The following is a 15265-nucleotide window of genomic DNA, read 5'->3' on the forward strand; positions in this document are numbered from 1 at the left end:
CCTTGGATCTCTCTTTCCGGCAGACACAAGTCTGCTGGGGTTGAAAGACCTGCTGGTGACAAAATTGTCAAGTCAAGCGGAACGCGACCTGTCAACATCTCCTCCTTCACATTCTCCCGCAACTGGGGGTGCGAGGAAAAGGCTCAGAATTCCGAGCCCACCCGCTGGCGGTGATGCAGGGCAGTCTGGAGCGACTGCTGATGCTGACATCTGGTCCGGACTGAAGGACCTGACAACGATTACGGACATGTCGTCTACTGTCACTGCATATGATTCTCTCACCATTGAAAGAATGGTGGAGGATTATATGAGTGACCGCATCCAAGTAGTCACGTCACACAGTCCGTACTTATACTGGCAGGAAAAAGAGGCAATTTGGAGGCCCTTGCACAAACTGGCTTTATTCTACCTAAGTTGCCCTCCCACAAGTGTGTACTCCGAAAGAGTGTTTAGTGCCGCCGCTCACCTTGTCAGCAATCGGCGTACGAGGTTACATCCAGAAAATGTGGAGAAGATGATGTTCATTAAAATGAATTATAATCAATTCCTCCGTGGAGACATTGACCAGCAGCAAATGCCTCCACAAAGTACACAGGGAGCTGAGATGGTGGATTCCAGTGGGGACGAATTGATAATCTGTGAGGAGGGGGATGTACACGGTGATATATCGGAGGATGATGATGAGGTGGACATCTTGTCTCTGTAGAGCCAGTTTGTGCAAGGAGAGATTAATTGCTTCTTTTTTGGTGGGGGTCCAAACCAACCCGTCATTTCAGTCACAGTCGTGTGGCAGACCCTGTCACTGAAATGATGGGTTGGTTAAAGTGTGCATGTCCTGTTTATACAACATAAGGGTGGGTGGGAGGGCCCAAGGACAATTCCATCTTGCACCTCTTTTTTCTTTAATTTTTCTTTGCGTCATGTGCTGTTTGTGGAATGTTTTTTGGAAGGGCCATCCTGCGTGACACTGCAGTGCCACTCCTAGATGGGCACGGTGTTTGTGTCGGCCACTGGGGTCGCTTATCTTACTCACACAGCTACCTCATTGCGCCTCTTTTTTTCTTTGCGTCATGTGCTGTTTGGGGAGGGTTTTTTGGAAGGGCCATCCTGCGTGACACTGCAGTGCCACTCCTAGATGGGCCCGGTGTTTGTGTCGGCCACTAGGGTCGCTTATCTTACTCACACAGCTACCTCATTGCGCCTCTTTTTTTCTTTGCGTCATGTGCTGTTTGGGGAGTGTTTTTTGGAAGGGCCATCCTGCGTGACACTGCAGTGCCACTCCTAGATGGGCCCGGTGTTTGTGTCGGCCACTAGGGTCGCTTAGCTTAGTCATCCAGCGACCTAGGTGCAAATTTTAGGACTAAAAATAATATTGTGAGGTGTGAGGTATTCAGAATAGACTGAAAATGAGTGGAAATTATGGTTTTTGAGGTTAATAATACTTTGGGATCAAAATGACCCCCAAATTCTATGATTTAAGCTGTTTTTTAGTGTTTTTTAAAAAAAACACCCGAATCCAAAACACACCCGAATCCGACAAAAAAAATTCGGTGAGGTTTTGCCAAAACGCGGTCGAACCCAAAACACGGCCGCGGAACCGAACCCAAAACCAAAACACAAAACCCGAAAAATTTCAAGTGCACATCTCTAGTAAAAGCCCTTATCTGATCTTCCATATGGACAGGGCAGAATTGAGGACTCGTCCCCAATTTCTCCCTAAGGTGGTATCAGCGTTTCATTTGAACCAACCTATTGTGGTACCTACGGCTACTCGGGACTTGGAGGACTCCAAGTTACTAGATGTAGTCAGGGCTTTGAAAATCTATGTAGCCAGGACGGCTGGAGTCAGGAAAACTGACTCGCTATTTATCCTGCATGCACCCAACAAGCTGGGTGCTCCTGCTTCAAAGCAAACTATTGCGCGCTGGATCTGTAACGCGATTCAGCAAGCTCATTCTGCGGCAGGATTGCCGCATCCTAAATCCGTAAAAGCCCATTCCACAAGGAAGGTGGGCTCTTCTTGGGTGGCTGCCCGAGGGGTCTCGGCTTTACAGCTTTGCCGAGCTGCTACTTGGTCGGGTTCAAACACATTTGCTAAGTTCTACAAGTTTGATACCCTGGCTGAGGAGGACCTTGCCTTTGCTCATTCGGTGCTGCAGAGTCATCCGCACTCTCCCGCCCGTTTGGGAGCTTTGGTATAATCCCCATGGTCCTTACGGAGTTCCCAGCATCCACTAGGACGTCGGAGAAAATAAGAATTTACTCACCGGTAATTCTATTTCTCGTAGTCCGTAGTGGATGCTGGGCGCCCGTCCCAAGTGCGGACTCTCTGCAATACATGTATATAGTTATTGCTTAACTAAAGGGTTATTGTTATGAGCCATCTGATACTGAGGCTCAGTTATTGTTCATACTGTTAACTGGGTATGGTTATCACAAGTTGTACGGTGTGATTGGTGTGGCTGGTATGAGTCTTACCCTGGATTCCAAATCCTTTCCTTGTTGTGTCAGCTCTTCCGGGCACAGTTTCCTTAACTGAGGTCTGGAGGAGGAGCCAGTGCACACCAGATAGTACCTAATCTTTCTTTTAGAGTGCCCAGTCTCCTGCGGAGCCCGTCTATTCCCCATGGTCCTTACGGAGTTCCCAGCATCCACTACGGACTACGAGAAATAGAATTACCGGTGAGTAAATTCTTATTATTTTGTCTCAGCCTTCCGAATCCGAGCCCCAGTGGGTAGCTTCTATTAAGGGAATGATATCCCAGATTTCTACTAGGATTGCACATTGTTTTAAAATCTGTGATTCAGTCTGTCTGTGGAGGTTTTGTCTGGTTCTGTCCCCACTACCTCCAAAATCCCCTGGCGTGTCCAAGAAACGTGCGCTTGCTCATATTATGCAGGTCGACGCGGACACCGACTCTGACGCGGCAGAAGGTGATACGGATTTGTGGGGGGTGAGGCTTCCCTGGCAAGAGGGGTGCAACTCATGATTGAGGCTATTAGGGATGTGTTACTCACTACTGACAAACCACCTGAACAGGTAGAGGAGGCTTACTTAACAGACAACAAGAAAGCTTCCCTGACCTTCCCTCCGTCTAAGGAATTACACGCATTATTTGTAAAAAAAAATCCTGGGAAAATCCAGAAAAAAAATTCCATATCCCAAAGAGGGTTCTTGTGGCTTTTCCTTTCCCTGAGGATGTTAGGAAAAAGTAGGAAAACCCACCTATAGTAGACGCTTCTGTATCTAGACTGTCTAAAAAGGTGGTTTTACCTGTCCCGGAGTCTACCGCTTTGAAAGAACCGGCAGACCGCAAGATTGAAAGTACACTCAAATCCATATAGACTGCTTCAGGAGTGGCGTTAAGGCCCACTATTGCCTGTGCGTGGATTTCTAAAGCCATCGTAAAGTGGTCAGGCACATTACTAGAGGACTTAGATTCTATGGATAGACGTTACATTGAATTGTTTTTACGTAACGTACAGGATTCTGCGGGTTTCATGGTGGAGGCCATGAAGGACCTGGGTAATCTTGACTGCGAGGGTATCGTTCATGGCTGTCTCAGCACGCAGGGGACTCTGGCTACGCCAATGGTATGCAGACGCGGAATCTAGGAGAAGTGTGGAGAACCTACCCTTCACAGGTCAGGCTCTTTTTGGGGAAGCATTGGATTCGTGGATCTCCACACCAACAGCTGGTAAGTCTACCTTTCTTCCCTCAGCTTCTCAGACGACGAAGAAACCATTTTCTACGTCTTCGATGCAGTCCTTTCGGTCTGCAAAAGCTAAAAAGTTCAGGACTCCTACCACGTTCTTCAGGGGTGGCCGAGCTAAGTCCAAAAAAACGGCACCTGCAGGTTCCCAAGACCAGAAACCTGCCTTTGTGTCATCAAAATCCTCAGCATGACGGCGAACCTCCCTGCCTGGAGAGCGGGCAGGTGGGAGCGAGGCTCAGACGTTTCAGTCACGTCTGGGTGTCGTCCGGTCTGGATCCCTAGGTACAGGATATTGTGTCCCAGGGGTACAAACTGGAGTTTCAAGAGCTCTCACCCCACAGGTTCTTCAAATCAGGTCAGCAAGCTTTGCTGGCAGACAGGGTAATCCTTCAGGAAACCATTCACAAATTGGAAAGGGCAGATGTAATTGTTCCAGTTCCACCTCATCTGGTAAACCAGGGTTACTATTCAAACCTCTTTGTGGTACCGAAACCGGATGGTTCGGTCAGGCCAATTTTGAACCTGAAGTCGCTAAACCCTTATCTAAGGGAATTTAGGTTCAAAATGGAGTCTCTGAGAGTGGTGATCTCAGGGCTGGAGGAGAGAGAGTTTCTGGTATCCTTGAACATCAAGGATGCATACCTCCACATTCCCATTTGGCCGCCACACCAGGCTTATCTCAGTTTTGCGCTATAGGACTGTCACTATCCGTTCCAAGCACTGCCGTTCGACCTCTCCACAGCACTGAGGGTGTTCACCAAGGTAGTGGCAGAGATGATGATCCTCCTCCGCAGGCAGGGGGTGAATATAATTCCTTATCTGGACGATCTGCTGATAAAGGCATCTTCCAGGGAGAGGTTGTTGCAGTCCATTGCTCTCACGACTCGACTGCTCAGGGAACATAGATGGATCTTGAATCTTCCAAAATCACATTTGGAGCCGACAAGGAGATTGTCTTTCCTGGGGATAGTCCTTGGCACAGGCGTGCAGAGGGTATTTCTACCAGTGGAAAAGGCGTTGGTGATCCAAAGTATAGTGCGGGATGTCTTGAAGTCTACCCGGGTATCGGTTCATCAGTGCATTCGCCTTCAGGGGAAGATGTTGCCTCCTACGAGGCTCTTCAATATGGAAGATTTCATGCACGGTCCTTCCAACTGGATCTCATGGACAAGTAGTCGGGATCTCATCTGTACATGCACCAGAGGATACGTCTGTCGCCGAAAGCCAGGATTTCACTCCTGTGGTAGCTACAATTGCCTCACCTTCTGGAGGGCCGCAGGTTCGGGATTCAGGACTGGATCCTTCTAACCACGGATGCAAGTCTCAGAGGTTGGGGCGCAGTCACCCAAGGGGAAACCTTCCAAGGAAGGTGGTCAAGTCTGGAATCCCTTCTTCCAATCAACATTTTGGAACTAAGGGCTGTGTACAACTGTCTTGTACAAGCGGCAAATCTTCTACAAGATCGGGCCATTCAGGTGCAGTCGGACAATGTAACGACGGTGGCCTACATAAACCGACAGGGTGGAACGAAGAGCAGAGCTGCAGTGTCAGAGGTAACCAGAATCATCCTCTGGGCAGAAAGGCATGCGTTGGCGCTGTCGGCAATCTTCATTCTGGGAGTGGACAACTGGGAAGCGGACTTCCTCAGCAGACACTATCTCCATCCAGGAGAGTGGGGCCTCCCTCCGGAGGTGTTCACGGAGGTGACAAATCTTTGGGTGTACCTCAAATAGACATGATAGCCTCCCGTCTCAACAAGAAGCTTCGGAGGTACTGTTCCAGGTCAAGAGACTCACAAGCAGTGGCGGTGGATGCCCTGGTGACTCCATGGGTGTTCCAGTCAGTGTATGTGTTTCCTCCACTTCCACTCATTCCCAGGATTCTAAAGCCCATAAAGAGAACAAGAGTTGAGGCAATCCTCATTGCTCCAGGCTGGCCAAGAAGGGCTTTGGTACGCGGATCTTCTGGATCTACTGCTGGAAGAGCCGAGGCCTCTTCCTCTTCGGGAGGACCTGCTGCAACAGGGGCCGTTTGCTTATCAAGACTTACTGCGGCATGGAGGTTGAACGCCAGATATTAGCTCGGGAGGGCATTCCAAACAAGATTATTCCTACCCTGATACAGGCTAGGAAAGGGGTGACGTCTAAACATTACCATCGCATTTGGAAAAAGTATGTATCTTAGTGTGAATCCAAGAAGTTTCCTACGGTGGAGTTTCAACTGGGATGGTTTCTCCTCTTCCTGCAAGCAGATTTTAGGCTTATCCGTTTTCTTCCAGAAACAGCTGGCTTCCCTCCCTGAGGTTCAGACTTTCTTGAAAGGGCTTCTGCACATCCAGCCTCCCTTTGTGCCGCCTACGGCACCCTGGGATCTTAACGTGGTGTTACAGTTCCTCCAATCAGATTGGTTCGAGCCTCTACAGGAGGTTGAGTTCAAGTTTCTCACGTGGAAGGCTGTCACTTTGTTGGCTAGACGCATGGCGGAGTTGGGGCCTTTGTCTTGTAAAAGCCCCTACTTGATCTTCCAAAAGACCCTACTTGATCTTCCAAAAGACCCTACTTGATCTTCCATGAAGATAGAGCTGAGCTCCAGACACGTCAGCAATTCCTTCCAAAGGTTGTGTCGGCTTTCCAAATCAACCAACCTATTGTGGTGCCAGTTGCTACTGACTCCTCAATTCCGTCAAAGTCCTTGGATGTTGTAAGGGCTCTGAAAATCTATGTGAAGAGGACTGCTTGTCAAAGAAAATAGGACTCTGTTTGTCCTGTATGATCCCAAGAAAATTGGGTGTCCTGCTTCTAAGCAGACGATCTCTCGCTAGATCAGGGTCACTATCCAGCATGCATATTCTACGGCAGGATTGCCGTGTCCGAAATCTTTTAAGGCACACTCTACTTGTAAGGTGGGTTCTTCCTGGGCGGCTGCCCGGGGTGTCTCGGCTTTACAGCTTTGCCGAGGGGCTACTTGGTCTGGGTCGAACACGTTTGCCAAGTTCTACAAGTTCAATACTTTGACCAAACTTTAGGTCCTCGGTGGCCAATCAGTTCTGCAGGAGACTCCGCGCTGTCCCTCCCATTCTGGGAGCTTTGGTACATCCCCATGGTACTAATTTGGACCCCAGCATCCTCTAGGACAGTGATGGCTAACCTTGACACTCCAGCTGTTGTTGAACTACACATCCCTCATGCCCTGCATCAGTTTTGCGATTTGGCCATGCTAAAACTGATGCAGGGCATGCTGGGATGTGTAGTTCAACAGCTGGAGTGTCAAGGTTAGCCATCACTGCTCTAGGACGTAAGAGAAAATAAGATTTTAATTACCTACCGGTAAATCCTTTTCTGGTAGTCCGCAGAGGATGCTGGGCGCCCACCCAGCGCTTCGTGATCCTGCAGTGGTTGCTTAGTTCAGAACTGCTTTGTTCTTGGTTAAGTACTGTTTTTCTTACTTGGTTAAGTAATATTGTTCAGCTGTTGCTGAGTTTTCAAGTTGGTTAGCTTGGTTTGCCTTGTATGTGTGAGCTGGTGTAAATCTCGCCACTATCTGTGTAAAATCCTTCTCTCAAAGTTGTCCGTCTCTTTGGGCACAGTTTCTAGACTGAGTCTGTTAGGAGGAGCATAGAGGGAGGAGCCAGCCCACACTATCAAAGTCTTAAAGTGCCCATGGCTCCTGGTGGATCAGTCTATACCCCATGGTACTAATATGGACCCCTGCATCCTCTACGGACTAAGAAAAGGATTTACCGGTAGGTAATTAAAATCCTATTTTTGAATACTGCCATTTGAAATCCTTTCTCTGACTTACAGGCATCTGTGTGAACAATAACCAGAATTATATGAGGAATGGGATTGACCAAAATAGGTCTCCTCACTACTCTTCTGGCTCAGTGCGGCTACCTACAAACAACAGGTTCGGGGTCAGTGACCGGATTGTAATCCTGGTGTGTAACAGAGCGTACAGCGGGCAACATGGCAAGAGGTGGGCATTTTGCTGCGGTTTTCCTTGCATGAATACAGACTGTCCTGGTCTGACACGTGTAAAAGTGCAACAGAATGTTGGCGGTTTCTAAAACCAGCTTTATTTTCACAGTCCGTTACTGATGATACACTGCTGTAGTGTGATGGTTTTAAGCAATAAATGAGCTGCTTAGTAATCTAGGCTGAGAACAGAACTGAGAATGTATCAATAACATTGTGCGCTATTACCTGCCATGCTCAGAGTGCCTGGCCCGTTCACATACAGCCCTTTACGCTCTAACCCAGTAATGAAATTGGGGCGGTCACTGCCCACCACAGGAACTGCTAAAAAAACTTATGGAAGATGTTTCCAAACATTATGTATGTATGTATGTATGTATGTATGTATGTATTCATTTATTTTTTTTAATCAATATTATTTCCTCTTTCCATCTTTCTCTCTCTGGACTTAGATTTGGGCAGCCGTTTGTTCTGCACTTGGAGAGGAACATCACCTGGGATGTCCTGCAGAAGGAGATCTTGGAGAAAATGCAGTACTCCTTGCGCCCTTCGGTTTGTGTTCAGGTGGGTGAGCCTTTATTAATTTGCTGCTGACCGAGTGGCATCCGCTCTGTTACCATTGTGCTTCTACAACGTGGATAGACGTTTTAGATGTTGGAGCACTAGCCATGCTCACTTGTGTTTATGTATTTTATGTAATATGCCACGCATTGTGTCTTATTGCAGGTGTGTCCATTCAGCCTCCGTGTGGTTACTGCTGTCGGGATAACGTACCTCTTACCTCAGGAAGAAAAACCTCTCTGTCATCCCACAGTTGAAAGGTAAATCCTGGCTATATTTCCTTCTGTTTGAAAGGTACTGTGTGGGATGGGACCTTTTTTTTTCTTTTTTTTTTTTAACATTGCTTTTTATTGAAAATTTTGTGAGGGGACCTTTTTTGTCCATTTGGCTTCTTGTGGTACCCATCCTTGCCAAAGGCATTTGTAGTATATAGATAAAGGTATACCGATCAGCCATAACATTAAAATCGCCTGCCTAAAATTGTGTATGAACCGCCAAAACAGTTGTGACCCTTTGCGGTATTGACTCCACAATATCTCTGAAGGTGTCCTGTGGAATCTGGCACCAAGCAGCAGATTCTTTAAGTCAGGGGTGGCCAGACTTTTGGAGTCGGTGATCTACTTTGAAAGCTGAAAAGCGTGGCATAACAAAAAAGTGGGCCAGGCATAACCACACACAAAAAAAAGGGACGTAGCTTTGCTGCACAGGGTGTAATGACTGGCTCGCACGAAATAACACATTGGCCCCCACAGGTTTAAACCTCAAACACATATGCCCCCACAGTGCCAGATACACATGTGCCCCCACAGTGCCATGTGCCCACAGTGCTAGATATGCCCCCACAGTGCCAGATACAGATATGCCCCCAGTGCCATGTGCCCACAGTGCTAGATATGCCCCCACAGTGCCACACGACCCCACAGTGCCATGTGCCCACAGTGCCACATATGACCCCACAGTGCCAGATCAGATATGCCCCCACAGTGCCAGATATGCCCCCACAGTGCCAGATATGCCCCCACAGTGCCAGATATGCCCCCACCGTGCTGCTCACCGGTTTGATGCTGTGTGGAGAGCGCAGCGCGCGCCTCTCCTGCCTGCCGCCCTGCTCCTCAGTCTGGTCTCCGCCGGTGACGGCAGCGTGTATATCTCAAATCAGGCGCCGGTCCGCGAGCTCTGATTGGCTAACGAACCGGCACCTGATTTGAGCTATACACTCCGCCGTCACTGCCGGAGACCAGACTGAGGGGCAGGGCGGAAGGCAGGAGAGGTGCGCGCTGCGCTCTCCTCGCCTCTTGTGGATGGGCGGCGGGTCGCGATCGGCTGGTCGCATGTTCGTGATTGACCAGTCGATCGCGATCGGCTGTTTGGCCACCCCTGCTTTAAGTCCTCTAAGTTGCGAGGTAGAGCACTCGATCCTAACTTTTTCCAGCACTTCCTACAGAGTCTCTATTGGATTGATTCTGGAGTATTTGGAGGCCAAGAAAACACCTTGAACTCTGTCATGTTCCTCTTGCTGGAAGGAGAGATTTATGTTTCAGATCACCAAATGAATATTATGTGGTGACAATTTAGATGTCCTGAATTGTATGCCCTGAATATTATTGATCAATTACGGTGGTTATTCTATTTTTCGCTTGCGTCCTAGAGGATGCTGGGGTCCATATTAGTACCATGGGGTATAGACTGGTCCACCAGGAGCCATTGGCACTTTAAGAGTTTAACAGTGTGGGCTGGCTCCTCCCTCTATGCCCCTCCTACCAGACTCAGTTTAGAAAATGTGCCCGGAGGAGCCGTCACAGCTAGGGGAGCTCTACAGAGCTTCTTTAGTAAAAGTTTTTTTAGAGTTTGTTAATTTACAGGGAGGCTGCTGGCAACAGCCTCCCTGCATCGAGGGACTGAGGAAGGGGAGCAGTGTCCACCCTGCGGGGTCTGAGCCACTGTCTCCGCTGACTGGACACTGAGCTCCAGAGGGGATAGATCGCTCCCCGCTGCAGGGGACCGCTCACCCCGGCAGCATGCCGCCACCCCCTTGCAGAGCTGAAGTATGGCGAGTGAGTCATCAGCTCCCTGGCAAGGGATATTTCTCTGATTTCTGAAACGGTTGCAAGGACTGAGCATGCAACTCTGGTATTGCAGTCCTCTATGGCAGTATGGTACGATCCTGCTCCCCCTCCTCTCACAAACGTGCTCTTGCCCAAATTACGCAGGATGACACGGATACCGATTCTGACACAGCAGGTGGTGATGGGGATGTGTCAAGGGGGACGGCATCACTTGCTAAGGGAGTGCAGTTGATGATTGAGGCCATGCAGGATGTGTTAAATATTTCTGACACACCTCCTGAGCAGGTTGATAAAGGCCTTTTTCACAGACCGTAAAAAAGCCCCTCTCACCTTCCCTGCTTCTAAGGAATTGAATGCCATTTTTGAAAAGGCCTGGGAAAACCCAGAGAAAAAATTCCAGATTCCTAAAAGGGTTCTGGTTGCTTTTCCCTTCCCGGAGAACGATAGAAAAAAAAATGGGAGTCCCCACCTATAGTTGACGCCTCTATTTCCAGGCTGTTAAAACAAGTGGTTTTGCCTGTCCCGGGATCTACAGCGTTGAAAGACTCAGCGGATCGCAAGGTGGATGCTACGCTCAAATCCATATACATGGCTTCAGGGGCGTTTCTGCGGCCTACTATTGCCTGTGCATGGTTTTCAAAAGCAATAGCAAAGTGGTCAATCATTCTGCATGAGGACTTGACTACAATGGATAAAGGTGACGTTGATTTGTTTTTACGTAACGTACAGGATTCTGCAGGGTTTCTGGTGGAATCTATGAAGGATCTTGGTTCCATGGCTCCAGGGATCTCCTCCATGTCCGTCTAGGCCCGCAGGGGTCTCTGGCTGCGCCAATGGTCTGCTGACGCGGAATCTAGGAAGTGTGTGGAGAGCCTACCCTATACAGGTCAGGCTCTATTTGGGGAGGCGCTTGATGCGTGGATTGCCACAGCTGCAGCGGGTAAGTCTCCTTTTCTCCCCTCAGCTGCACCGGCTACGAAGAAGCCTTTTTCTCCCAACACGTCACAGTCCTTTCGGCCCACTAGGACTAGAAAGAACAAGCCCTCTCACACCTTCTTTAGAGGTGGTGGTGCCAAATCCAAAAAGCCTGCTCCGCGTTCCCAGGACCAAAAGCCTAATTCTTGTGCCTCAAAGTCCTCAGCATGACGGTGGACCGCATAGCCTGGAAGTAGGTCAGGTGAGAGCGAGACGCCGGCATTTCAGCCACGTCTGGGTGTCGTCCGGCCTGGATCCCTGGATACAGGATATCGTGTCCCGGGGGTACAGGCTGGAGTTTCAAACTCTCCCACCTCACCGATTCTTCCAATCAGGCTTGCCAGCAGGGACGCTGCCCGAAAATTGATATTGTTGGAGGTCATTGTTACAGTTCCACCTCATCAGTTGAACAAAGGTTACTATTCGAACCTGTTTGTGGTATCAAAGCCGGATGGTTCGGTCAGGCTAATTCTGAACTTGAAATCATTGAACCCTTATCTCAGGGACTTCAAATTCAAAATGGAGTCTCTGCAAGCGGTTATCTCAGGACTGACGAAGGGGGGAGTTCCTGGTGTCCCTGGACATCAAGGATGCGTACCTCCACATTCCCATTTGGTCGCCGCATCAGGCTTACCTCAGGTTTGCACTATTAGACGATCACTATCCGTTTCAGGCACTGCCATTCGGTCTCTCCACAGCACCGAGGATTTTCACCAAGGTGATGGCAGAGATGATGGTTTCTCCTCCGCAACCAGGGGGTGAACATAATTCCATATCTGGACGACCTGCTGATCAAGGCATCGTCCAGGGAGAAGTTGTTAAGATCCATTGCTCTCACGACCCATCTGCTCAAGGAGCACGGTTGGATCCTGAACCTTCCAAAGTCTCATCTGGAGCAGACAAGGAGGCTGTCTTTCCTGGGGATGACCCTCGACATGGAGGTGCAGAGGGTTTATCTACCGGGGGAGAAAGCGTTGGTGATTCAAACAATGGTCCGGGATGTCTTGAAGCCGGCCCAGGTATCGGTTCATCAGTGTATCCGCCTTCTGGGGAAGATGGTTGCCTCCTACGAGGCTCTGCAGTACGGAAGGTTTCATGCTCGGTCCTTTCAACTGGATCTCTTGAAAGCAGTGGTCGGGATCTCGCCTACACATGCACCAGAGGATACGTCTGTCACCGAAAGCAAGGATTTCGCTCCTCTCGTGGCTGCATCCTTCTAATCACAGATGCAAGTCTAAGAGGTTGGGGAGCAGTCGCTCAAGGGGAAACCTTCCAAAGAAGGTGGTCAAGTCAGGAATCTCTGATAATCTTCTGGAGCTAAGAGCCGTATACAACAGCCTTCTTCAAGCGGCACACTTTCTACAGGATCGGGCTGTGCAGGTGCAGTCGGACAACGTGACCACAGTGGCCTACATAAACCGACAAGGCGGAACGAAGAGCAGGGCTGCAATGTCAGAGGTGACCAGAATCCTCCTCTGGGCAGAAAGGCACACTGTAGCGATGTCAGCAATCTTCATTCCGGGAGTAGACAACTGGGAAGCGGACTTCCTCAGCAGACACTATCTCCATCCAGGAGAGTGGGGCCTCCACCCGGAGGTGTTCGTGGAGGTAACCGGTTGGTGGGGGGTTCCTCACATACACACGATGGCCTCCCGCCTCAACAAAAAGCTGTGGAAGTACTGTTCCAGGTTAGAGACCCACAAGCATTGGCAGTGGACGCACTGGAAACACTGTGGGTGTTCCCGTCAGTGTATGTGTTCCCTCCACTTCCTTTCATTCCAAGAGTTCTACAGCTTGTAAAAAGAACAAAGGTTCTGGCAATCCTCATTGCTCCGGACTGGCCAAGGAGGGCTTGGTACACGGATCTACTGCTGGATGATCCAAGGCCTCTGCCTCTTCGGGAGGATCTTCTACTACAGGAGCCGTTCGCTTATCAAGACTTACCACGGCTACTTTTGATGGCATGGCGGTTGAGCGCCAGATCTTAGCTCGGAAGGGTATTCTGAGCGAGGTTATTCCTACCCTGATATAGACTAGGAAGAGGGTAACGTCTAAATATTACCATCGAATTGTGAAAAGTATGTGTCTTGGTGTGAATCCAAGAAGTTTCCTGCGGTGGAGTTTCAACTTGGACTGTTTCTCCTCTTCCTGCAAGCAGATGTGGATTTGGGCCTGAGATTGGGCTCCATCAAGGTCCAGATTTCAGCCTTATCCATTTTCTTCCAGAAACAATTGGCTGTCCTCCCTGAGGTTCAGACCTTTTTGAAAGGGATTCTGCACAGCCAGCCCCCTTTTGTGGCGCCAACGGCACCATGGGATCTGTATGTGGTATTGCAGTTCCTGCAATCGGATTGGTTTGAGCCTCTACAGGAGGCTGAAATCAAGTTTCTCACATGGAAGGCGGAACTTTGTTGGCCTTGGCTTCTGCTCGACGTGTGTCGGAATTGGGGGCTTTGTCCTGTAAAAGTCCCTATCTGGTCTTCCATGAAGATAGGGCGGAACTCAGGACTCATCCACAGTTCCTTCCTAAGGTTGTGTCGGCTTTTCATATCAACCAACCTATTGTAGTGCCAATGGCTACCTACTCCTCAATTGCTTCAAAGGCCTTGGATGTTGTGAGGACTTTGAAGATTTCCTGTTTCAGTACTGTTTCAGCTGTTACTGAGTTCTCCGGCCTTTTGGCCGGATTTGCCTTGTTGTGTGAGCTGGTATGACTCTCGCAACTATCTGTATAATTCCTTCTCTCGAAGTATGTCGTCTCCTCTGGCACAGTTTCTAGACTGAGTCTGGTAGGAGGGGCATAGAGGGAGGAGCCAGCCCACACTGTTAAACTCCATGGTACTAATTTGGACCCCAGCATCCTGTACGGAGTACGAGAAAAGGATTTACTGTGTAGGTAATTAAAATCCTATTTTAACCTCTATGGCGATACACCAATTTCTTGTTTTCTCTCCAGACACCACCTTTTTGGAATTTGGTACTTTGAGAGTGTCTATTTCGGTGCGTATATTTTCTGTATGTCATAAGGCAACACTTTAACAAGGAATGGATCATTAGCCACTATTTTCAGACCTTTTGGCCACCCTGATCTTTAGTCCTCACCCCATGCAAATTTGTTTTTGTTTTTTAATAACTACAATAGGTGTATCTGGAAAGATGTCATATACTACCCTGTCAGATCCAAAAGACTGCATTTAACATCATGTACTGGCCTTTCCACCTGATACATTATGTTCTGCAATAGTGAAATTAGATTATTTGAATGGAAGCTGCTGTTGACCACAATGGAGGACACATTGAACAATTGTAGTGATCTTCAAGTCATTGTATTGCTTTTTTTTTTTTTCTTTGACTAATATTGGTCATTAAAATACAAATGGTTTTATTGTCACTAAAACATTAAAAATGGATAAGTGAAATTACAATCTTGCATATAAAACTATAGCATCCACTGAAGCATTTATTGTCCAAATTTCTCCATTGTGAACCATAGTTCCCGCTCTCTAGTCTGTGCTAAGTAGCATTACTTGAATTTTAGCAGCCCTGTTTATGTACAGGGTGATTCAAAAGTTGCAGTATACCCTTTTGTTTCAAAATTTGGAAATTAGGCACGTGACAGTGTTATGTGAAATTGGAGGTCTTTCTGGGTGCCGGTTGTTAAAATCTGCAGCTATGACAAGGAAACGCCCTTCTCCAGACATCAAAATGACGACGATTCTCTCCTCTTTTGTTAGCCCTCTTCAGTTACCTGCAACAAAAAGTGTTGTAAATTGTGGCCGGAGAGACTAACCAGCCACACGTGTAATGGCGGCTGCGGCACTGAAGGGGTTAACCCTCGTGCCCGGCGCCATGTTGCGGACAATAGGCGCTTGGCGTCACTGTTAAATGTACTTACGGCGCTGGGAGCAGACTGTTTAAAAATATGTTTAATGATGTGTCTTAACATGTCATATGTAGTGCTCTGTGCACAATT

General features: G+C 48.5%; 1 protein-coding gene across 2 annotated transcripts in view; it reads left to right on the forward strand.

Moving 5' to 3' along the window:
- The window catches only part of USP31 (ubiquitin specific peptidase 31), a 118444-nt gene that overhangs the window by 61031 nt on the left and 42148 nt on the right, over positions 1 to 15265 (forward strand). For both annotated transcript variants that reach the window (XM_063934658.1, XM_063934657.1), the window contains exons 7-9: positions 7520 to 7691; positions 8143 to 8254; positions 8417 to 8511. In XM_063934658.1, the coding sequence (XP_063790728.1) occupies positions 7520 to 7691; positions 8143 to 8254; positions 8417 to 8511 (379 nt within the window). The remainder of the gene's footprint in view (positions 1 to 7519; positions 7692 to 8142; positions 8255 to 8416; positions 8512 to 15265) is intronic.

Source organism: Pseudophryne corroboree, chromosome 7 (genome assembly GCF_028390025.1).
Source record: "Pseudophryne corroboree isolate aPseCor3 chromosome 7, aPseCor3.hap2, whole genome shotgun sequence".
Classification (NCBI taxonomy): Eukaryota; Metazoa; Chordata; class Amphibia; order Anura; family Myobatrachidae; genus Pseudophryne; species Pseudophryne corroboree.